This window comes from Perognathus longimembris, chromosome 3 (assembly GCF_023159225.1).
Source record: "Perognathus longimembris pacificus isolate PPM17 chromosome 3, ASM2315922v1, whole genome shotgun sequence".
In the NCBI taxonomy this organism is placed as follows: domain Eukaryota; kingdom Metazoa; phylum Chordata; class Mammalia; order Rodentia; family Heteromyidae; genus Perognathus; species Perognathus longimembris.
In genome coordinates, this window is record NC_063163.1 from 76,377,906 (window position 1) to 76,399,666 (window position 21,761).

A 21,761-nucleotide genomic window follows, 5' to 3' on the forward strand; every position below is an offset into this window, starting at 1 on the left:
TGAGCCACAGTGCAATTTGTGGCTTTTTCTGAGAAGTTTATTGGAGATAAAAGTCTCATGGACTTTTCTGCCTGGGCTGGCTTCAAACTGTGATGTTCAGATCTCAGCCTCTTTGAGTAGCTAAGATTATAGGCATGAGCATCAGTGCCTGGCCCAGTTTTGGCTTTTTGAGAGTTAGTTGGGATCAGAGCCTCACTTCCTTTAAACTGTGGTCCTATATTTCAGGCTGTTAAGTATATAGGATTATCGGTGTAAGGGATATAGGTATAAGCCTGGTTAGGAATTTTTGAGACAGGTCTCTCTCCAGGCTGGTCTGGAACTTATTTGCCCCGCCTCTGCATGGTGTACCCTTCTGTGATATCCCCAGGCATTCTTCACTGATTACCCTCAGCCCAGAGTCATTTCCAGTTCCAAGGGTCCCACCCAGTCACTTGCAGACTCATTGTGTCCTCCCTCAGTGCACTTGTTGCTGTACTTTTTGTTTGGTTTTGTTTTTTTTTTGCCAGTCCTGGGGCTTGAACTCAGGGTCTGAGCACTGTCTCTGGCTTCTTTTTGGTCAAGGCTAGCTAGCACTCTGCCACTTGAGCCACAGTGCCACTTCCGGCTTTTTCTATATATGTGGTGCTGAGGAATCGAACCCAGGGCTTCATGTATACGAGACGAGCACTTTACCACTAGGCCATAGTCCCAGCCCTGCTGTATTTTTTTTTTTTTTAAGTCATTCAGGAATTTATCTCAGGACCTTGAGCTTGCCGGATGGTAGGTACTCTGCCACTGGGGCCAGCCTCAGCCATGATCCGTTCTCCTGTTTGGGTCCTAGGCACACCACAGTGCTTCATTTGTTGATTGAAATAGAGGTCTTAATCTGTTTTCTTTGCTGGCCTCAAACTCCATTCTTTTGATCTCCCATAGAGCTGAGATTAGAGGCTTGAACATCCTGCTAAGGAGTCTAATATAATCAGTCCCTCATTTTTTTTCACCTCTGATCAAATCAGTCTCCATAGCCATTACTGTGATGTGAGTGGATAGAGCCCATCAGCCACCAGGTTCCACTGGTGTGGTGCTATTCTTGCCAGCTATCTCCACCCTGGCACCTCCTGCTCGGCCTTATATCACTACTACCCCCTTCCCACTCAAGCACTTCAAGGCAAGGCCCAGCCTTGTGTGGCCCCTCATGGCGTGCCAGCCTGCAGGAAGGGTGAGGACCAGTGTTGGGGTCTCATCACTTCACCAGCCTCCTCAGGTCCTGGCAGGTGCCAGGCTCTACTGTATTAGTTACAGAATAGCAGACAGCCACGGGAGGCAGGGATGGCATTAGAAGGCAGTGTGGCTCCTTGGGTCTTGTCTCTGGGAGTAGGTGGATGGATGGGAGCAGAGGGGGTGGAAAGGAGCCCTCAAGGATCCATCCCAGCACTTTGCTCTCTCCTGAAGTTTCCAGAACCTCCCAAACACCACCACCACCAGGTGCAGGATAAGTGTGCACACATGAGCCTTTGGGGGACACTGTGTACTCACCCTGTTAGGGACCTTTGCAGGGAGGAGTAGTGGGCTGCATGTCTCTGGCACCTGTCCTCAGGGAGCACTTGCTGTCCCCGACAGCCTCTTCCTCCCTTCTTCCTCTTCCTCAGGGATGCAGCTACCCTCCAGCTGGAAGTGTGGGGCCTCTGAACTCCCCATGGTCTCTGGGCACTTTTTCTGATCATCCCCTCATGTCAGTCCCTCAAGGGGAGCACCCTGAAGCCCCGTGCCTGTTCCCCGGGAGCCAAGCTTACCTTTGGAGCCACCTGGGATGGGGGGCAGCCAGAGCTAATCCCTTCCCTTCCTTCTCTTGCAGTGGCTGATATCCCAGCAAGTATCCTTTCCAAGTCCTGCCCGTACTCAGGCACTCTTGCCCAGCCTGAGCTGCACCCCAGCCCTGTTCTGTTGCTTCCTATTTGACTACAAAGAAGGGGTTAAAAACTTGCATCCCACTTTCTGCCGCCCTGCCCCTCCTAGGCCACGTGGAGAACCCCCAGGCCACCCCCTTCCCTGTACCCATCCACCCCAGGTCCCAGGGCATCGTAGCTCGGTTTCCTTAACCCACTGCCCCAGATCCCACAGTTCGAAGACGTCAAATTTGAAGCGGCAAGTCTGCTGTCAGAGCTGTATTGTCAGGAGGTAAGTGCAGCCAGGGCTCCTGTCACCAGGCCAGGGGACACAGGAGCCTGCTGGAGCTGGAAGGGTTCCAGTGGGTCTGGGACTCTACACCCAGGCCTGCAGGTACTGGAGGTCCTGTGTGAAATGGATGGCCCAGTCTGGGCGTGGCACCACATGCCCTCTCTGAGCATGGTTTATTTATGTATAGGGGGAGGGTCGGGTGGGTGGCTAACACAGATGCAGTAGAGCCCCCAGGGCCACCATGCCACGCCCCAGCCCCAGGGTTTGCCTGGGAGCTGACTACTTTCCTGCCTCCTACCCTTGGCTTTGGGTGAGTAATCCTGAGAGCCCAGTGCCCCAGGGGCAGGAGCTGAGGAGCACAGTTCCAGGCCAGCCTAGGGCTGCACAGTAAGAACCTGCCAAAAAAAAGGAAAAAGTACAGGAGATGGTAGCATGGGTTTTGTACCCATGGTCACTGAACCACACGGAAGCTGGCAGCTGGAATTTTGTACTGAAGCTACTTTGGGTTACTTGGAAGAAACTTTTTGGGTTTTTTTTTTGTACCAGAGCTTGCTTCAACCTAGGGGCCTTAAGCTCTCTAGGTTTGCTTGCCCATGGAAGTGGTATGAAAGCTTCCCAGCAGTCCAATAAATAACTTAGTTCTGCTGAGCCCTGGTGGCTCACGCCAATAATCCTAGCTACTCAGAGGACTGAGATCTGAGAATTCTGATTCAAAGACTTCATTTAACCACCAGAAAATCGGAAGTGGTGGTGTGGCTCAAGTAGTAGAACACTAGGCTTGAGCTAAGGAGCTCAGGGACAGCACTCAGGCCCAGAGTTTAAGCCCCCCACCTGACAAAGACATATATATACACACACACACACATATATATGTCTATATATGTGTATACTTAGTTTCTCTCTCTCTCTCTCTACCCTTCCCCCCTACCCCCTGGTTATTTTTGAGAGAAGGGCTCAACTTTTTTTTTCTCCCATATTTATACTGGGGGCCTGGCCTGGATACTGACCCTGAGCCTTTTGTGCTCAAGGCTATCTACCACTTGAGCTATGGCACTACTTCCTTTTTTTTTTCTTTTCTTTTCTTTCTTTTTTTGGTCTGTCCTGGAGCTTGAACTGGGCTTGGATGCTGTCCCTAAGCTCTTCAGCTCAAGGCTAGGGCTCGATCACATGAGCCACAGTGCCACTTCTGGTTTTCTTAATGGAGATAGGAGTCTCAAGGACTTTTCTGCCCTGTCCTGACTTTTCCTGCCCTATCCCAGCTGGCTTTGAACTTTCCTGCTCTGGCTGGCTTTGACCCTCAATCCTCAGATCTCAGCCTCCTGAGTAGCTAGGATTATAGTTGTGAGCCACCACCAGTGCCTGGTTGGACTGAACTTTTTGTTATGTTCCACCTGAACCATGCCTCCCCTATCTACATTTCCCACCATAGCTGCAATGATAGGCATGCATCAACATGCCAGCTTTTTCTGTTCTCATGAACTTTTCTGTCTTGTCTGGCCTAGAACAGTGATCCTTTGGATCTCAGCCTCATTTTATTTCCTTTTAATAAATAAGTGGGCATGTGAAACACTACATGTGGTATACAGGAACAGTGTCTGAACAGCTTGATTGTTGGTTGTTTTTCCTCCTTGAATGTGACTGTTTCCTTCCAGAATTCTGTGGATGCGGCAAAACCGCTACTGCGGAAAGCAATCCAGATCTCTCAGCAAACTCCCTATTGGCACTGCCGCTTGCTCTTCCAGCTTGCTGTGAGTACTGTGGCCAAAGCTGTGGGGCCCCCTCGAGCTGCCACAGCCAAGTGGTAGAGAAACACCTGCGGGTAGCCTGAAGCCTCGTCCCCAACAGCAGCCCTGCCCGGGGCTTTGCTCCAGGGAGTGGGTGGGAGAGTGTGCCATGGTCCCTAAGGACTGTCTGCGCCCCTTTAGCTGTCACTCTGTTTGTTTTTTTTTTTCTTTTTGGCCAGTCCTGGGGCTAAACTCAGGGCCTGAGCACTGTCCTGGCTTCTTTTTGCTCAAGGCTAGCACTCTACCACTTGAGCCACAGCGCCACTTCTGGCCTTTTCTATATATGTGGTGCTGAGGAATCAAACCTAGGGCTTCATGTATACGAGGCAAGCATTCTTGCCACTAGACCATATTTCCAGCCCCTAGCTGTCACTCTCGAGTCTGGTAGCCTTCAGAAGAATTCTGCAGATGCTGCAGGGCCTGCCCTGCCCAGAGCAGCACAGTGGCGGTGGTGTGGCTGGGGGATTCCACAGGGCAGCAAGGTCAGGCTCTATGGGTACATGGCTTTGGGACTACAGTCATTGCTCCCTTTTCAGCAACTGCACACACTTGAAAAGGACCTGGTGTCGGCCTGCGATCTCCTGGGTGTGGGGGCCGAGTATGCCCGTGTGGTGGGATCCGAATATACACGGTGGGTGTTTGCGCAGACCCTGGCAGCAACAGTGGCTTAGTACAGGGGTGTACTGGGTATAGACTCAGGCCTCCACAAGGGCCTGTTCAAGCTTCATAAAGCCATGGGTGAGCTGGGGGGCTTGGTGGGTGGGGTGGGGGATGCCAGAAGCAGACATGCCCAAACTGTGGGATAAAGGGGTGCAGGTGTCAACCCTCAACAGATCCTGAGAGGACAGGGTGATAAGGCATTTGGAGCCTGCCACATGCTGTATAACCTGACCCCAGGCCCTCGGCTGAGGGCACCAGGTACTAATGGGGCAAGCATCTTCTGTCCCAGTGGAATGTGACCTTCTAAGCCTTGGAATGGTTTAGCTTGGTGTGAAGATGCCAGCACTCAGGAGACAGGGGGATTGTGAGTTCTAGGCCAGCCTGGGTCTCAAAACAGCAAAAACACAGGACAGACTACAGCGGTGCCATAAGTAAGACAAGTGTGGCTATGGGTTTGCATGTCATCTGCCCCCTGGCTGCACGTGTCTCAGCAGACCTGACTCCCCTCTTTGTCTGTTTCAGGGCTCTGTTCCTGCTCAGCAAGGGGATGGTGAGTGCAGCTGGGTGGGTCTTGGGGTGCAGAGGGGCTGCAGAAGAGTCTCTAGCCCTGCCCTCCCCACTTTTCTCCCCAGCTGCTGCTGATGGAGCGCAAGCTGCAGGAGGTGCATCCGCTGCTGACACTGTGTGGGCAAATCGTGGAGAACTGGCAGGGAAACCCCATTCAGAAGGAGTCGCTGCGAGTCTTCTTCCTGGTGCTGCAGGTCACCCACTACCTGGACGCCGGGCAGGTGTGTGGCAAGCCCTCTCCATATCATACCCCTGACCTATCAAGGCCCTGCCCACAGGCCACCTCCTCTGACAGCTGCCCGCTTCTTTGTGTGTTCTTCAGCTAGACTTGAGGGGAGGCCAAGTAGTTCTGGACCAGTGCTGGCCTCTCCTAGACTCGACAGGGCAGAACTTGGAGAGGGGTGGGGCCTGGGTGAGGGGTGGGGCCTGGGTGAGGGGTGGGGCCAGGTGGCCAGGGTTTTGTGCCCTCCTGCAGGTGAAGAGTGTGAAGCCCTGCCTGAAGCAGCTGCAGCAGTGCATCCAGACCATCTCTACACTGCACGATGATGAGATCTTGCCCAGCAATCCTGCCGACCTCTTCCACTGGCTGCCCAAGGAGCACATGTGCGTGCTCGTCTACTTGGTGAGTCCAGGCAGCCCCCAGGTGGGGTCTGAGGGAGAGCCCCACTGACTACACCCATCTCCTGGCCAGGTGACAGTGATGCACTCCATGCAGGCTGGCTACCTTGAGAAGGCGCAGAAGTACACAGACAAGGCCCTCATGCAGCTGGAGAAGCTCAAGAGTGAGTGTGGGCCATGCCTCTGCTTCCCCAGGGCGGAGCAGACTGTGCTCCTGCTGATGGTGGCCCGTGGGGAAGTCCTGGCAGTCTGCAGCAGGTCCTTCTTGCTTGACTGGTTGGTGCACTTGGGAACCCCAGAGCCCTCTGAGTCCCTAGAGATCTGTCCTCCCATCCCTGGCCCTGGGTGTGCGACTGTGGGGAAGTGACCAGAATGGCCCAGGCCCTGCTGCCCGAGGCCCCGTCAGACATGGTGCGTAGCAGCCCCCTCCACTTGGAGAAGCCATTGCTCACACGTGCTTCCTTTTTTTTTTTTTTTTTGCCAGTCGCAGCTGGAACTCAGGGCCTGAGCACTGTCCCTGGCTTCTTTTTGCTCAAGGCTAGCACTCTTTCACTTGAGCCACAGCACCACTTCCGGCCATTTTCTATATATGTGGTGCTGAGGAATCAAACCCAGGGCTTCATGTATATAAGGCAAGCACTACTTGCCACTAGGCCATATTCCCAGCCCCAGTGCTCTACTTCTTTGAGTGACAGCTCAATTTCCAGCTTTTTAGTTCTTAATTTAAGATGAGAGTCTCACTGGGACTATTTTGCCTGGGCTGGCTTCAAACCACAATCTTCAGGTCTCTGCCTCCTGTGTAGCTAAGATTACAGGTGTGAGCCATTTATGCCCCGCTTTTTCCAGCTCTTTGTTGGTTAATTAAAGGGATTTTTCTGCCCAGGCTGATTCCCAGCCTCCATCCTCACTTTTCAGTCTCCTGAGTAGCTGGGAAATTACAGGCGCAGCCACCTGTGCTCAGCAGGTATTTGTTTTTAAATCAGGATCTGCACATTTATCTAGGCTGGTCTTGCACTCAGGAGCCCAAGGAATCCTGCCCCCCACCTCCTGTGTAGCTGGGATGTTAAAGGTGTCAAATAGGCCCAGCTCAAAGTTGCCACTTTGTTTTTCTCTTTTGCTACTGGAGCTCCAGCCCAGCACCCTGCATGTCCAGCACATGTTCTTCCCCTGAGCACCCTGCCAGCAGTCTCTCTTCCCCCGCCCCCCCATCCCCCATTCACCCATGCTTGTAATCTAGCCTGTCCTGGGTAGGAGGTCCCTCCAGGGCCAGCCCTGTGCTCACTTGTGACTTGCCCACAGTGCTTGACTGCAGCCCAATCCTGTCCTCGTTCCAAGTGATCCTCCTGGAGCACATCATCATGTGCCGGCTTGTCACGGGCCACAAGGCCACTGCGCTGCAGGAGGTGAGCCCAGGACTCACAGGCACGGCTGCAAGGAGCAGGCCTCTCATCCCTCCCATGACCTCAGCTGGCTGGGCCCTTTGCTTTCCAGGGTTCTGAGCCTGTGGTGGGTGGGAGGGAGCAGAGGAGTCTTGTCTGGTCCAGGCAAGAGTCATTGTCCACAGGGAGCTCCACTAGGGCTCTGGCTGGGCAGAGCGGTGGAATGACAAGCCACCTGCTGTGGGGTGGGGCTCCCCAGTCCAGGGTCTTGACCTTGCCTGTCCCCTTCCCCTGCAGATCTCCCAGGTCTGTCAGCTGTGCCAGCAGTCACCCCGGCTCTTCTCCAACCATGCGGCACAGCTGCACACGCTGTTGGTGAGCTACCAGGCGGGAAGGGCTCCCAGCACCAGTCCCTGGCCAGCATCTAGGGGTCTGCAGCAAGCTGTGCACTGGGGTCTGGGAAGGTGTCTTTGTCCTGGAGCTGACCCTGCAACACCATGCTTGGGCCCCTCATGTTGCCTTGTCCTTGTAGGGCCTATACTGCGTCTCCGTCAACTGCATGGACAATGCAGAAGCCCAGTTCACCACCGCCCTTAGGGTAAGCTGGGCCCTGTGGGACTGGGCTGGGGTCAGCAGTTGGGACACATGACATGGCGCCATTCTGTAGCATGAGGACAGACCCTGGGCTCTGGCCTTCCAGTCCCCCAGGTGCATGGCAAGGACAAGTGGAAGGCCAGGTCTGTGTTCACTCCATTTGGGGCATGGGTTGGGGAGGAGGTACCCTCTGGTGTGTCATCGCCCAGGCTCCTGGCTGGCACCTCAGCCCTGCCTGCCTTGCATCAGAACCAACAGGGGTCTCACTTTGGCTTCCGTGCCCCCCTCCTGGCTGTTGACACCTTTCTCCTGAGAGGGTGGCATTTGAGTGAGATCAGAGGCTCCCTTTCTGGTGAGCCTCCCTTGGCCCTGCGGTGTAGACACAGTGAGCTGGAAGGGCTGGCCTGGTTTTGGCCCTGCCCCTGCCCTTGTTTCCTGGCCACTATCACCCTTCCCTCCCATTATACTTCCCAAAACTGGCCACTGCTAGCTAGCAGATGGTCCATTGTCAGAGCACCAAAGCCACGTGCCACGAGTGCCTCCCCCTGGGACAGGTAGCAACTGTACTCCCATTACTGGGTCTCTGGTGTTGGTGCATCTCAGGTCCTGAGGACACCTGGGTCTCCCTGGGCACCAGGGCTCTGCAGGCAGGGCATGGTTTGCTTTGATCTGTCCTTCCACCCATCTTGTTCCCTAAAAGGGCTGGGGTGGACCAAGCATGCAGGTAACTCTTGAGTTCCACTCCCAGCACTGCAGAAAAACCCCAGAGGCTGCCTTCAGGGACTTCCGTTCACCCGCCCAGTCATAGGCAGCTCCTGTGGCATCTAGCCTGGCTCTTTTGAGCCAACACTGCCCCCAGGTCTGAGGGGGCAGGTACTGCACCTCTGCTTTTCTTATGTGCCCGGCCCTTGTGTGACATCCTGAGTTAGGGGTGTTTGAAGTAAGTCTGGTGCAGCCCCCATCTGCTCCAGTTCCCCAATGTCCATCCCCTCTTCCCGTTCCAGCTCACCAACCACCAAGAGTTATGGGCCTTCATCGTGACCAACCTGGCCAGCGTGTACATTCGGGAAGGAAATAGACACCAAGAGGTAGTAGGTGCCATGCTTTGTGTCTGCCTTCTTCCCCTCACTGAGGCCGGGCATTGTTCACGCATGGAAGGGCGAGCAAAGCCCCAGGCTGCCCTTGTCCATCCCCTAGGTGGTGCTTACGCCAACCCGGGGCCAGCAGGCAGTGGCAGGATGCCCAGTGTGGGTTCCCCGAAGCCTTAGTGTCCTCTCCCGGTGATGTGGTGACCCCCTGGATTCTAGGATTTGGAGTGTTGACCTCAGGGCTGGCTGGTAGGGCATCTGGGGTGTGGTTGGGCTGTCACCAAGGAGGACAGAGGGCCTGATTTCTGCCACTCAAACTGGGCCATGGGCCCTGCACCCACAGTTGAAGTCTGGGCAGCGCTGCTGTCTCCAGAGCCTGTGCTGGGTCCACTCTTGTCCCATGAAAGGCGACTGCTCTGACTCTGCTTTCCGCCTCTAGCTGTACAGCCTGCTGGAGAGGATAAACCCTGACCACAGCTTTCCTGTGAGGTGAGCAGCCCTGGGCCCTGGGGGACCCTGACTGCCCCCTGCACAAGCCACCTTGCTGTCCAGTGGCTCTTTAGGACACCACCCCATGTCACTCTGTCCCCCAGTTCGCACTGCCTGCGTGCAGCAGCCTTCTATGTGCGTGGCCTCTTCTCCTTCTTCCAGGGCCGCTACAACGAGGCCAAGTGAGTGCAGACACAGAGGGCACATGTGGGAGCGGAGGTGGGGGGGGGGTCACACTGGGGCATGGAAGGGCTGTGTGTGTCCTCAGTACACACTGCCCCTTCCCTGAGCTTGGCCACATCCCTCTCCTGCTAGGCGGTTTCTACGGGAGACTCTGAAGATGTCCAACGCAGAGGATCTGAACCGCCTTACAGCCTGCTCGCTTGTGCTCCTTGGCCACATCTTCTATGTGCTAGGCAACCACAGGGTGAGCACCCACCAGGCCAGGGCACAGATGCCCTCTATACTCTCAGCCTCTCAAAACCCACTTGTGTGGGAGAGTTTCCCCTTAGAATCTGGGCTTGTGACTGCCCCCGAGCAGCCATGCAGACAGCTTGTCCCTGGTGGGTGCAGGGCCCCTGCCGCCAGCCCCTCAGTGTCTGGGCTGCTGTGGTTGGCAGGAGAGTAACAACATGGTGGTGCCCGCCATGCAGCTGGCCAGCAAGATCCCGGACATGTCAGTGCAGCTGTGGTCATCTGCCTTGCTGAGAGGTCAGTGTGCGCCTTCCCATGCTCGGGCTGCCCAGTGTCATGCAAGGGCACAGTGTATGGGGCACTCAGCCTCAGGGCCCTGCATGCAGGATGGCATCTGTGGGTGTCCATTAGCTGCAGATCAGGACTTAGCCTGAGGAAGAGGCTGGGGGCCTGCAGGAGCTCGCAGGCAGGGCTAGGTGCCCCCCTCCAGGGGCTCTATGTGCCCAGTGTTGGAGCCCTCGTTTGCCCCACAAGAGGGAGGCTGGTGGGGAGACACATCTCCACTTAACCAGCGGAAAGCTGGATGTGGAGGTGTGACTCAAAAGGAAGAGCATTATCCTTAAGCGAGAAAGCAAAGCAGGAGAATGAGACCCTGAGTTCCAGCCCCAGAACCAACACAGAGGGGTGTGCATGTAGACATGGTGCATGCCCCCCCAGACCTGAACAAGGCATGCGGGAATGCCATGGACGCCCACGAGGCCGCACAGATGCACCAGAACTTCTCTCAGCAGCTGCTTCAGGACCACATCGAGGCCTGCAGTCTTCCGGAGCACAACCTCATCACGGTGCGCCCCTCTGCCAGTACCCTGCCTGTGGGGGGCCCAGGGGACCTGGGGGCCCCACCTCACCTGTTGTTCTCCCACAGTGGACAGATGGCCCACCCCCTGTGCAGTTCCAGGCCCAGAACGGTCCCAACACCAGCCTGGCCAGCCTCCTGTGAGCCGTCTGCCCTGCCTGCCGCCCTTGAGGGCAGTCGTGGGCCTGTCCAGTGACTTCTGGGTGCCCTGGGTGCTGCTCCAGCAGCATTTGTGACCATACCACCTGCCATGTGCCTGCACCCACCACACCATGTTCCTGGTGGCTTCTGAACCAAGTTCAGAGAAAGAAGCCATGGCTGCCGTAGCCATGCCCTCTGCCCACCTTCCTCTCTGCCAGGACCTGGAGACCAGGAGGCTGCTGTGTCACTGGGCCATGTCCTCACACGGTCCTAGGCACGGTTCAGACTTCACCTGGCTCAAGGTGTACAACATCACCACAAGATCTGAGCCCCATACTTCCCCCCAGCAGCCCTTGCTGCAGAGGACGCCTGGAGGACCCCTGGAGGAGGCTGCTTGTTGACCCCACCAGGGCTCTGAGCAGGACCTGCCAGGACCCTCACTGGTGCTGCCCTTTGTGTGGGTCACCCGAGGTGCCACATGGTGACCTCCCCGGTGCAGCGTGGTGCCCAGCTGGGCAAGGCCTGGGGTGGAACCCAGATCCTATCACCCTTGCATAGTAAGCAATGTTGGGGTCTCGCTGGGGGACACTGGTGGCACAGAACAGCCACCACCATTCAGGCCAGGCTGGGCCTGGGCCATTGCTTGCAGCCAGCGCCACACTGGGACTGGAACAGTAGTGGGGGCAACAGGGCTGGTGGTCCCCTCACCACCCCAGAAGAGCCTGGCCCTGCCCTCAGGGAATAGGACGGTGCAGGACAGGGTGCAGCACTGGTCCTTGGAGCTTGGCAGAAACCCCAGAACTGCCCCAGAACTGCAGTCACCCCAATCATGTCTCACATCATGTCTTCGCTCTCCTATTTATTTAAGACTTCCGCTTATGGGCATTTTATTGTAGAGCAGTTGAACAAGAGCCTCCAACCCTAACATCTGTCCTGATGTTCACGTGCCTGTAGCAGTCACCATCTCTCTCCTGTGTGTATGAATTTACGATCCTGTCACAATGAAAAGGTTCACTGCTCAGCGTCTCCTTTCCTCTGAGTGTTCTGGAAGTCACACTGTGGGGGGCACACTGAAGCCCACGTGGGTTCAAGCCCATCGCAGGGTGGCAGCAGTGGTTGTTTTTCCTTGCTTTGACTTTGAAAATAACCCTCCTAGTGGGTGACCTGCCCATGTCACTTTTCAAGCAGGACATGGTCACAGGCATGACTTAGTGGAGGGCTGATGGGTGACCACTTCCCTGCCCCACCCCGAGTGCAGCAGGCCAGGGCTGTGCTCCACCACTGTCACACTCCTGTCCTTGGCTCTCAATGCCACTCATCATTTGTGGTCCAGAAAATTCTAGGTGCCCTCATGCTGCTCCTGGGGAAGTCCCAGCACAAACACTGCCCTCAAGTGTTAAATTCCAACTGTTATGACCTGGAATTGTATCATCACTCTTCATCCCATCCACCCTTTTCCCAGTGTGTCCCAGTGTGCCCCTAGGTCCTTGGCTCCTTCCTCCAACCTTGGCCAGCAGGGGGCATGGTGAGCCAGCAAGTGCTAGGTAGTCGGGACCATGTCCACCCGGTTTGGCCTGGCCAGATCACAATAGGGTGAGCTCCCTGGGTTCTGCTATTCCCTCAGCTACTCCATAGACATCCTCAAAAGGATGCATCCAGGGCCCCTGGAAGGCAACAGCCTACAATGGGACTGTGGCTGAGAATCATGCTTCCTGGGTAGCATTCTACCACTTGAGCCATGGTTTCCTGCCTTTTTTTTTTTTTTTTTTTTGGCCAGTCCTGGGGCTTGAACTCAGGGCTGAGCACTGTCCCTGGCTTCTTTTTGCTCAAGGCTAGCACTCTGCCAACTTGAACCACAGCACCCCTCTGGCCTTTTCTGTACATGTGGTGCTGAGGAATCGAACCTAGGGCTTCATGTATACAAGGCAAGCACTCTTGCCACTAGGCCATATTCCCAGCCCCAGTTTCCGGCTTTTTTAGGTTAACTGGAGCTAAGGCAAACCTTTTCTGCCTTGTTTGGCTTCCAAATGATCCTTAGATCTCAGCCTCCTGAGTAGCCGGGATTATAGCTGTGGGACCCCAGTGTTCTGTAAAAGTAATACTTGGGAGGCTGTGAATGTGCCCTAGTGGTAGAATGCTTGCCTGGCATGTATGAAGCCCTGGGTTCAATTGTCAGCACCACATATACAGAAAAAGCTGGAAGTGGCGCTATGCAAGTGCCAGCCTTAAGCAAAAAGAAGCCAGGGGACAGTGCTTAAACCCTAGGATTGGCAAAAAAAAAATTTGTGACTGGGAATGTGGCTTAGTGGTAGAGTGCTTGCCTAGCTTGCACGAAGCCTGGATTCAGTTCCTCAGTACCACATAAACAGAAAAAGCCAGAAGTGGAGATGTGACTCAAGTGGTAGAATACCAACTTTGAGCAAAAAAGCACAGCAGATGTGCCTAGGCCTTAAGTTCAAGCCCCAGTACTGCCATCAAAAAGAGACAAAGCTGGGACTGGGAATACGGCCTAATGGCAAGAGTGCTTGCCTCGTTTGTGTACATGAAGCCCTGGGTTCGATTCCCCAGCACCACATATATAGAAAATGGCCAGAAGTGGTGCTGTGGCTCAAATGGTAGAGTGCTAGCCTTGAGCAAAAAGAAGCCAGGGACAGTGCTCAGGCCCTGAGTCCAAGGCCCAGGACTGGCAAAAAGAGATAAAGCCAAGCACTGGTGGCTCCCACCTATAATCCTAACTATCCTGAGATGGGAGGATCATAGTTCAAAGCTAGCCAGGGCAAGATAGAATATATGAGACTCTTCTCCAATTAATCGCCAGAAAATTGGAAGTGGCATTGTGGCTTAAAGTTGTAGTCGCTAGCTATGAGCAAAAGAGCTCAGGGTATCACCCAGCCCTGAGTTAAAATCCTACAACTGACAAAACCATTGTTCATTCATGGAGGTCTCTATCTTGATCATCTTCAATCCTACCTCTCCAAGGCCCCCTGTAAACATCATAGTCCAATTAACTTCCCACACTCATCACTTGCAGTGGGGATTAACTTTCCACACCTGAGCCCTGAGGAGGCACCCTAGCACCACTCAAAGCATGAATTTGAGAGTTGTTTCCACAGTGCTGGTCATGGCTGGGTCTGTCACAGTCTGTTCTCTGTGGAGCCTGCCCCGCTTCATCTCAACACCCTGTCACCCAACCTCAGACCTCTGTGGGGCTGGCCCTTGTTTATATGGACCATGCCAGGCAGACAAGATCAAAGGGGAATTGGGGGTCTTGTTCCTTCACCCCTCAGCCTGCAAATACTGGCTGGAGTTACAGTGGCTCTAAGTGAGACTCTGGGGCTTGCACCTGTAATCTTAGCAACTTTTGTCAGGCTGAGATCGGAAGATCTTGGTGTGGTTTGAAGCCAGTCCCCGTCCCTTTCCAGGGAGTCTCTAATAATCTTATTTCTAATTAACCACCAAAATGCTGGAAGCAGAGGTGTGTCTCAATGGGCACAGTGCCAGCCTTGAGCAAGGGCCTAAGGCCCAGAGTTCAAGCTCCAGTTCACACAAAAACAAAAAAGGTCTAGCCAAAAACCCTGATCTGGTCTTTTCTAATTTGCACCCAGCCCTGTAGAAATACACAGGTCTTTAACAATTATTCAGATTTTCAATGGCACAAAAGTATACAAAACCATTCCAGTTTTCACTTTTTTTTTTTTTTTTTTTTTGGCACAGTATTCAGTAGGTTCACAGATCTGGGTATGGTTTTAACCTGCCTGTAATCTCTGAAGTTGGGAGGCAGAGGCAGGAGCCCTTGTAACTGAAAGCTAGTCGGCGCTACATTGTAAGACCGTTTGAAAAATAAATGCACACCGATGAGACAGCCCTTTATCGTTGATTGATTTTTGTGCCAATACTGGAGCTTAAACAAGGCCTCATGCTCTCCTTTTTTTTGCTCAAGACTAGCACTCTACCACTTGAGCCATAGTGCCACTTCCAGCTTTTTTCTATATATGTGGTGCTGAGGAATCGAACCCAGAGCTTCATGTATATAAGGCAAGCACTTTACCACTAGGCCATATTCCCAGCCCCATGGGCCTCATGCTCTCATTTGGCTTTTTCTGCTTAAAGCTGGCACTCTTACCACTTGAGCCACTGCTCCACTTCTGGATTTTTCTGGTTAATTGGAGCTAAGAATCTCATGGGCTAGCGGTGCTCCAGTGGCTCACACCTGTTACCCTAGCTACTCAAGAGGCTGAAATCTTCCGCTCAGGGGTCAAACCCAGCGGAGGCAGGAAAGTCCGGGAGACTGATCTCCAGTTAACCACCAGAAAACAGGAAGTGGTGCTGTGGCTCAAGAGCTAGAGCATTAGTCTTGAGCTGAAGAGCTCAGGGACAGTGCCTAGGACTAGAGTTAAAGTCTCATGACCACCACCAACAAAACTTTTCTACCCAAGGATGACTTTGAACCATGATCCTCAGATCTTAGTCTTTGGAGTAGCTGGGATTACAGTCATGAGCTACTAGTGCCTAACTTTGTCACTTATTTGAAAGATGTTCAAGTTATTCAAACAAATCTCCAGTTACCTGCTGGACTTTATTTTTTGCAGGTCCTGGGGCTTGAACTCGGACTTGGTATTGTACCTGAGCTGCTTTTGCTTAAGGCTAGCACTCTTCCACTTAAGCCACAGCACCACTTTTGGTGTTTTGGTTTTTTTTTTTTTGGCCAGTCCTGGGCTTGGACTCAGGGCCTGAACACTGTCCCTGGCTTCTTTTTGCTCAAGGCTAGCACTCTGCCACTTGAGCCACAGTGACACTCCTGGCCATTTTCTGTATATGTGGTGCTGGGGAATTGAACCCAGGGCCTCATGTATACGAGGCAAGCACTCCTGCCACTAGGCCATATTCCCAGCCTGCACAGCACCACTTTTGGCTTATTCTGTTTATATGGTACCGTGGAATTGAACACAGGGCTTTGTGCATGCCAGGCAAGCACTGTACTGCTAAGGTTCTCAGCCCACCTGCTGGACTTTTGAGAAGGAGGAAGGAATGAGGAAGGATGGATGTGGTGAGTTTGGACCCCAGGCAAGACATGCAGGTACCTAGAGGAAGTAAATCAAAGCCACTTTGAGCCCAGAACTTAGCCTCCTGAGTAGCTGAGATTATAGGCACAAGCCACGGGTGCCAATGCCGGACAGTTTTTTTGTTTAGCACCTTTCCCTTTGCTATTATTAACCAGCCATCCTTCCTCACTTTCAGAGGCCACAGCTTCCTGAGTCCAAGAAAAAATCCCAGCTCACCACTGGGAGATCTTCCCATGGTCACACTGTCCTGTCTCTTGTCCCGCCTCCTCTGAGCCTGGCTCCCTTCCCATTTCCCTATTTGGACGTAAATGTCACTTAGCCAGTTTGCCTACATGACTTCCCGGACCCAGCGAGGGTCACGCCTTAGTTTAAGAGATGCAATCACTCCACTGAAAGGAAGCACAACCTTCTCACATGGTCACATGGCTCCCGAATTTTGTGCCAGTTTGGGGGCTTGGACTCAGGGCCGGCGGGGGGGGGGGGGGGGGCTGTCCCTTGTACCCTTGTATTTTCTGTGTTGGTTGTGGGGCTTAAACTCGGGCTGGCTGTTGTCCTTAAGCTTTTTTGCTCAAGGCTAGCACTCTACCACTTTAAGCCACATCTCCACTTCCCATTTTCTGGAGGTTCATTGGAGATAAGAATCTCTGGGACTTTCTTGCCCAAGCTGGCTTTAAACTTGGACCCTCAGACCTCAGCCTCTGGAGTAGCTGGGATTAAGGTGTGAGCACCTAGTGCCAGCCTTTGTCAGAAGCAGTGGCTTTACTGTACATTTTGGAAGGGTATTTTGCTCCTTCTGACAAATGTTCATTTGCTTTGGGCTCTGTAGATTTAGCCAAATGAATTTTTACATTTATATATGTATATATAAATATATATATAAATGTATGTATGTATGTATATATAGTGCTGAGGAATCAAACCCAGTGCTTCATGTATATGAGGCAAGCATTCTACCACTAGGCCATATTCCCAGCTCACAAATTTTTACATTTTTGGTGCTGACGGTTGATCCCAGACCTTCAAACAAACGTAACACTCAGCAACACTCCATAGCCTGGATTCTAGGATTTTTCAGTATATGGACAACCTGTTTTCTAACATCTCAAGGGATGACGTCTTTTCTTCTTCCAGAAAAAAAAAAAATTGTTTACTCCTAAAACAAAAAGGTTGAGGTGATTATAGGTCCTGACCTTTTTAGGGGTCAGACTGGAAATTACATGGGGTTAGACTGGAAATAACCTTTGTGTCTGCAAATTCCTTCCCCCTCCCATCCTTATTTTTTTTTTTTATACAACCTACTAGGGCTTGAACTCAGAGCCTCACAGTTCTCAGTGGGTACTTTACCACTTATGCTACATAGCCAGCTTATCCCAATACCAGAATTTAAACTCTAGGCCTCTAGCTATTGCTTTCTCCACTGGTGCTCTTATCATTTGAACCATGCCATCCGTCCAGCTTTTTACTGGTTAATTTGGGGATGGAATGTCTGGGCTATCTTCAATTTTCAATCCTTCAGATCACAGCCTCTTACCTAGCTAGGGAGACAGGTGTGAGTCACCAGCATCCAGCGATGTTTTCCTTTTAGACAGGATCTGGCTGTTTAAAGGCTGGTCTGGTATTCTCCTAAACGAGATATGCTGGGATCCAAGGCTAACACTACTACTTGAGCCACTGCCATTTTTCGCTTTATCTGTATGTAGTACTGAGGAATCAAACCCAGGGCTTCATGCATGCTGGGCAAGCACTCTTACCACTGAGTCACATTCTCAGCCCTGGGTCTGATTTTCTAGTTATGCCCCTGCTCTGCCAACCAGCAATATTCATATCCACGAGATTATTGTCCATCTACTCAACCTGCCCAAACACTTGCAGTGTGTGGTAAGGGCTTTAATAGAGATGCCAGCAGGCACTCTGGGAACACAGTGTTTATGTTAACAACGGTTCCTTCCTTAACCAACTGTCAGTCTTGTCACTTGGGGCCACAGCCCCACAGGACTCCTTGCCCCCCTACCCCCTATATTGGTCTTTATCCCTTGTACTTTTCTTCCAGGAATGTTAGGCTACTTGTAACAATATCAATCTTCCTTCCCACATGGGCACCCTGCTTCATGGTTTACAAAGTGCTTTCCCAGGCCCTATCTTTCTTAATCCCTTACTCCTCTACATTCCCACAGCATTATCTTTGCTTTTGTATCTTTTTAGTACAATACTCTGCCTCCTGCAACGGGCCCATTTCAGCTGGGTGCCAATGGATCATGCCTGTAATCTCAGCTACACAGGAGTCTACACAGGACCCGTATGCCTGCCACATACATGCACATATCCAGAGAAAGGTTGGGGCGTCCCAGGTGATCTCAGAGGTAGAGCAAGGAAGAGAATTCCAGAGATTCTCCTGAGAACTGGGTGAAAGATGTGAACCCTTCAGGTTCTCCTCAGAACAGGAGCCAGGAGAACCCTGAAGAGTCTCCACAGAATGGGGTGTGTGTGTGTGTCAAGGAAGAGAACCCCAACACTTAGCCAAAATGAGAAGCAAGAAAGAGAATGCCAAATATTCTCAGACAACCTCAAAGATTCTCAGAAGGGAGGGTGGACTTAGGGGGGGATACCCCCAAAGAGTCTCATCACGGGGTGGGGGGGGGTCAGGGAGGTGAAGCTCACAGATTCTCCACAGAATGGGTGGGGGTGTCAAGGAAGACAGCCCCAAAGTTTAATCACGATGAGGAGAACCTCAAGTATTCTCAGAATGGGGGGAGGTTCACAGAAGGGAACCTCAAAAGATTTTCAGAACGGGTGGGGAGTTGGGGTCAGGGTGGAGAACCCCAAGGTTTCTCCTCAAACAGATCAGGGAACCTCAAAGATTCTCCTCACAACGGGGGACAGGGAGAAGAAACCCAAAGATTCTCAGAACAGGAAGGAGGTGAACCTCAAGGTTCTCCTCGGAACAGGGGGTCAAGGAAGCGAGCCCCGAGGTTCTCAGAACGAGGGCGGGGGTCCCCAGGTTCCTCCGGAGCATGCAGGCGGCGACCCCGCCGCTCCCCCCCGCCCCCCCAGGAGGGACAGGCCACGACCGGTCGAGCCTCCTCGAGGCGCCTCCCGCGGCCCCGCCCGCCGCCCTGGGCCGCCGCCCCACGCCTGCCCGGCCGCAGCGGCTCCGGTGCATTGTGGGTGGGGCGCCCCTGCTGAGCACTGCGGGGAACCCCCTGCCCAGCCAGTTGCGGGCCACAGGGCGGCCCAGTCGAACCGCCCTCCCGGGTCCGTGCGAGCCGGCCACGAAGAGAGGCGATACGCAGGCTCCACCCTTCATGGCATTCCCGCCCTCGAAGTCTAAGCCCGCCCCTGTAGATCCGTGATTGGCGCTGACACCAGCTACAGCCTCCTATTGGTGGACCAGCTATCATTCATTATGTCCCGCCCTCTAGGGCCCGCCTCACCCACCGGCGCGTTCCCGACGGCCAGCCGGCTCGCGCGCTCATTGGCCGTCTCGCGCTGTCTGTCGTAAGACTGGTCACACCCTCCGCGGGGTGCGGAGTCTGGCAGCCCTAGCCGTATCTCATTGGCCTGCCGCGCCGCCACTCGCCGAGACGCGCCTCAACCCGGAAGTGTGAGAAGCGAAATCTGCCTAGCAACCGGGGAAGCCAGGCTGTGAAGCGGGCAATTTCAGTGTGAGACGGAGCGGCGAGACCCAGCGGCGGCTCGGGGAGCGCGGCGCGGCAGCTCCTTCCGCCTGGGGTCAGCGCCCCAGCGCGCGCACGCGCACCTCGCCGCTCCAGCGCGCACCGCGTCGCCCGCCCGCCCGCGCAGTCGGTCGGTCTGCCGTCCGTCGTCCCGTCACCGTCGCCGCCGCCGCAGGCGCCACCTGAGGGAACCTCTGCGGTGGGGCGCGACCGCGCTGGACTCGGCCTCGAGGTCCCGGGCAGTCCCGGGGGCCCGCCGCCCGCTGCCCGGCCCCCGAGCAACTTCGGTGAGTGAGGCGGGAGGGAAGAAGGGAGGGCGTAGGGGGCCGGCGCCGCTGGCAGGGGTCCCGGGCTTCCGGTGGCCCGGGCTCCCTCGGGGCTTCCGCTTTTCTGGGGGGCCCTCGCCTCTCTCCGGGCAACTCCTTGTCTGAGGCACCCTCTGGGGGAGGGGTTCGAGCGGAGTCCCCCAGTCTCGGCGGGACCTTTACTTTTCTTAGGGGGTCCCCCACTTCTCTGGGACTCACTCGTGGGCTCGGAGGGACCCTTCCCTGCTTCCTCAGAGGGACCCCCACGTTCCTGGGGCGATTTCGGCACTCTTGTCTCACTTTTCCCACGGGCCTTTGGGGCCGGCGCTGCTCCCCCTGCTTCGCGTCCCCCACTTCTGGGAGCGACTTCGCCCTCCGCATTTTCCTCCGACTCACTGCAGAACCCTCGAGTGGAACCCTCAAGACCCCCCCCCCCATTCTCCTGGGTCGTTCCCCCAGTCCAGTGTAACCCCAATTTTGTGTGTGTGTCTGTGTGTGTGTGTGAGCGTCCTCCTGTTCCTGTGAGGGCCTCTCACTACCCCGAGAGGCCCCTGGTGAACCTCCATTAAAAAATGTTACTGTTTCTTTTGAGTCCCTTGCTCATCTCCGGCTGATAAATTTTGGGAGGGGGAGGGGTGTCACGGGATTTCTCTCTTCTTGAAGGTTCTGTCGTCCCTAAAGTCGTCGTGTCTCCCCCTTCCTGTTCCCCCCCACCCCCCATCTTCTCCAAGGATTCCTGCTCCTGATGGGAGATAATGGATCCCGTCCCTCCTCTGAGGGGTCCTTCTCTGTGCCTTTTCCAGGATTCCCCAACTACTTGGCCTGAGTGTATTTCACTGTTATTGAGATTTCTGTCCTGAATCTCTTAGGTAGAAACTCTTCATTTATCCTTGAGGTCTCCCTCCCCCCTGCCTTCCTTTGCAATCTTCCTTTTTGCCAGGCTGGGGATCTGGGGATTTTATCAGGACTTTTAGCTTAGTTTTGTGTTTTTTTTTTTGCCAGTCCTGGGCTGGGCTTGGACTCAGGGCCTGAGCACTGTCCCTGGCTTCTTTTTGCTCAAGGCTAGCACTCTACCACTTGAGCCACAGCGCCACTTCTGGCCATTTTCTATATATCTGGCCATTTTCTATATATGTGGTACTGGGGAATTGAACCCAGGGCTTCATGTATACGACACAAGCACTCTTGCCACTAGGCCATATTCCCAGCCCTTAGCTTAGTTTTCATTTGGGATTTATGGAGTGTGTTGGAAGACCTAGAGGCAAAAATCTCACTGTTTAATTTTTTAAAAAAGTAAACATTTTGTCCTTAGTCAGTTTTTAAAAATATATAATTTTATTGTTATGCAAGTGTGGTACAGAGGGGTTATGATTTCATAAGTCAGGTAATGCATATATTTATTTGTTTATTTATTTATTTACCAGTCCTGGGGCTTGGACTCAGCCTGGGTACTGTTCTTGAGCTTCTTTTGTTCAAGGCTAGCATTCTACCACTTGAGCCATAGTGCCACTTCTGGCTTTTTCTGTTTATGTGGTACTGAGGAATTGAACCCAGGGCTTCATGAATGCTAGGCAAGCACTCTACCACTAATCCACATTCCCAGTCTTACATTTCTTTTTTTGGATAATGTAATTAAAAAAATTTTAAATTAAGTGGCTTCTTTTGAAACAGGGTTTCATACTGTAGCCAAGTAGGGCCAGGAACTTACCATCCTTAAAGACATGTTACCACCATATCTGGCCTAAGAGTGCTGTTTTCTCATCTTAAAACCTACTAAATTTAGGGGATGGAGCGAGGGGCTGTTACTAGATGAGCATCTTGGTCATTTTCTAGAAATGGGACTACCCAAGGCCAGTGTGGAGACCCAAGATCAGGCAGAAACATTGTCTCCACATTGTCAAGCTCTGGGAGGAACCCACTTCCTGTTCCCTATCCCTCAGCCCTCCTGCCTTTGTAATAACTCACCTACTCT

The 21,761-nt window shown here is 53.6% G+C and overlaps 1 protein-coding gene across 5 annotated transcripts in view; it reads left to right on the plus strand.

Annotated features, from left to right (window-relative positions):
• Positions 1-21,761, plus strand: part of Mau2 (MAU2 sister chromatid cohesion factor) — a 41,844-nt gene that overhangs the window by 6,846 nt on the left and 13,237 nt on the right. The window contains exons 2-20 of one of the 5 annotated variants that reach the window (XR_007210432.1): positions 1,835-1,852; positions 2,092-2,157; positions 3,810-3,905; positions 4,478-4,572; positions 5,124-5,151; positions 5,234-5,389; positions 5,644-5,790; positions 5,860-5,950; positions 7,086-7,189; positions 7,463-7,540; positions 7,698-7,763; positions 8,764-8,850; positions 9,287-9,336; positions 9,441-9,518; positions 9,652-9,763; positions 9,957-10,047; positions 10,468-10,595; positions 10,676-11,247; positions 21,170-21,173. Coding sequence is in view for 4 of the 5 variants with exons in the window: in XM_048342666.1 (XP_048198623.1) it covers positions 1,835-1,852; positions 2,092-2,157; positions 3,810-3,905; positions 4,478-4,572; positions 5,124-5,151; positions 5,234-5,389; positions 5,644-5,790; positions 5,860-5,950; positions 7,086-7,189; positions 7,463-7,540; positions 7,698-7,763; positions 8,764-8,850; positions 9,287-9,336; positions 9,441-9,518; positions 9,652-9,763; positions 9,957-10,047; positions 10,468-10,595; positions 10,676-10,750 (1,566 nt within the window). In the remaining variant the exon portion in view is untranslated. Of the gene's footprint in view, positions 1-1,834; positions 1,853-2,091; positions 2,158-3,809; positions 3,906-4,477; positions 4,573-5,123; positions 5,152-5,233; positions 5,390-5,643; positions 5,791-5,859; positions 5,951-7,085; positions 7,190-7,462; positions 7,541-7,697; positions 7,764-8,763; positions 8,851-9,286; positions 9,337-9,440; positions 9,519-9,651; positions 9,764-9,956; positions 10,048-10,467; positions 10,596-10,675; positions 11,769-21,169; positions 21,174-21,761 lie in introns of those variants that run through there. The other 4 variants (XM_048342666.1, XM_048342669.1, XM_048342667.1 and 1 more) reach the window with 4 other exon arrangements.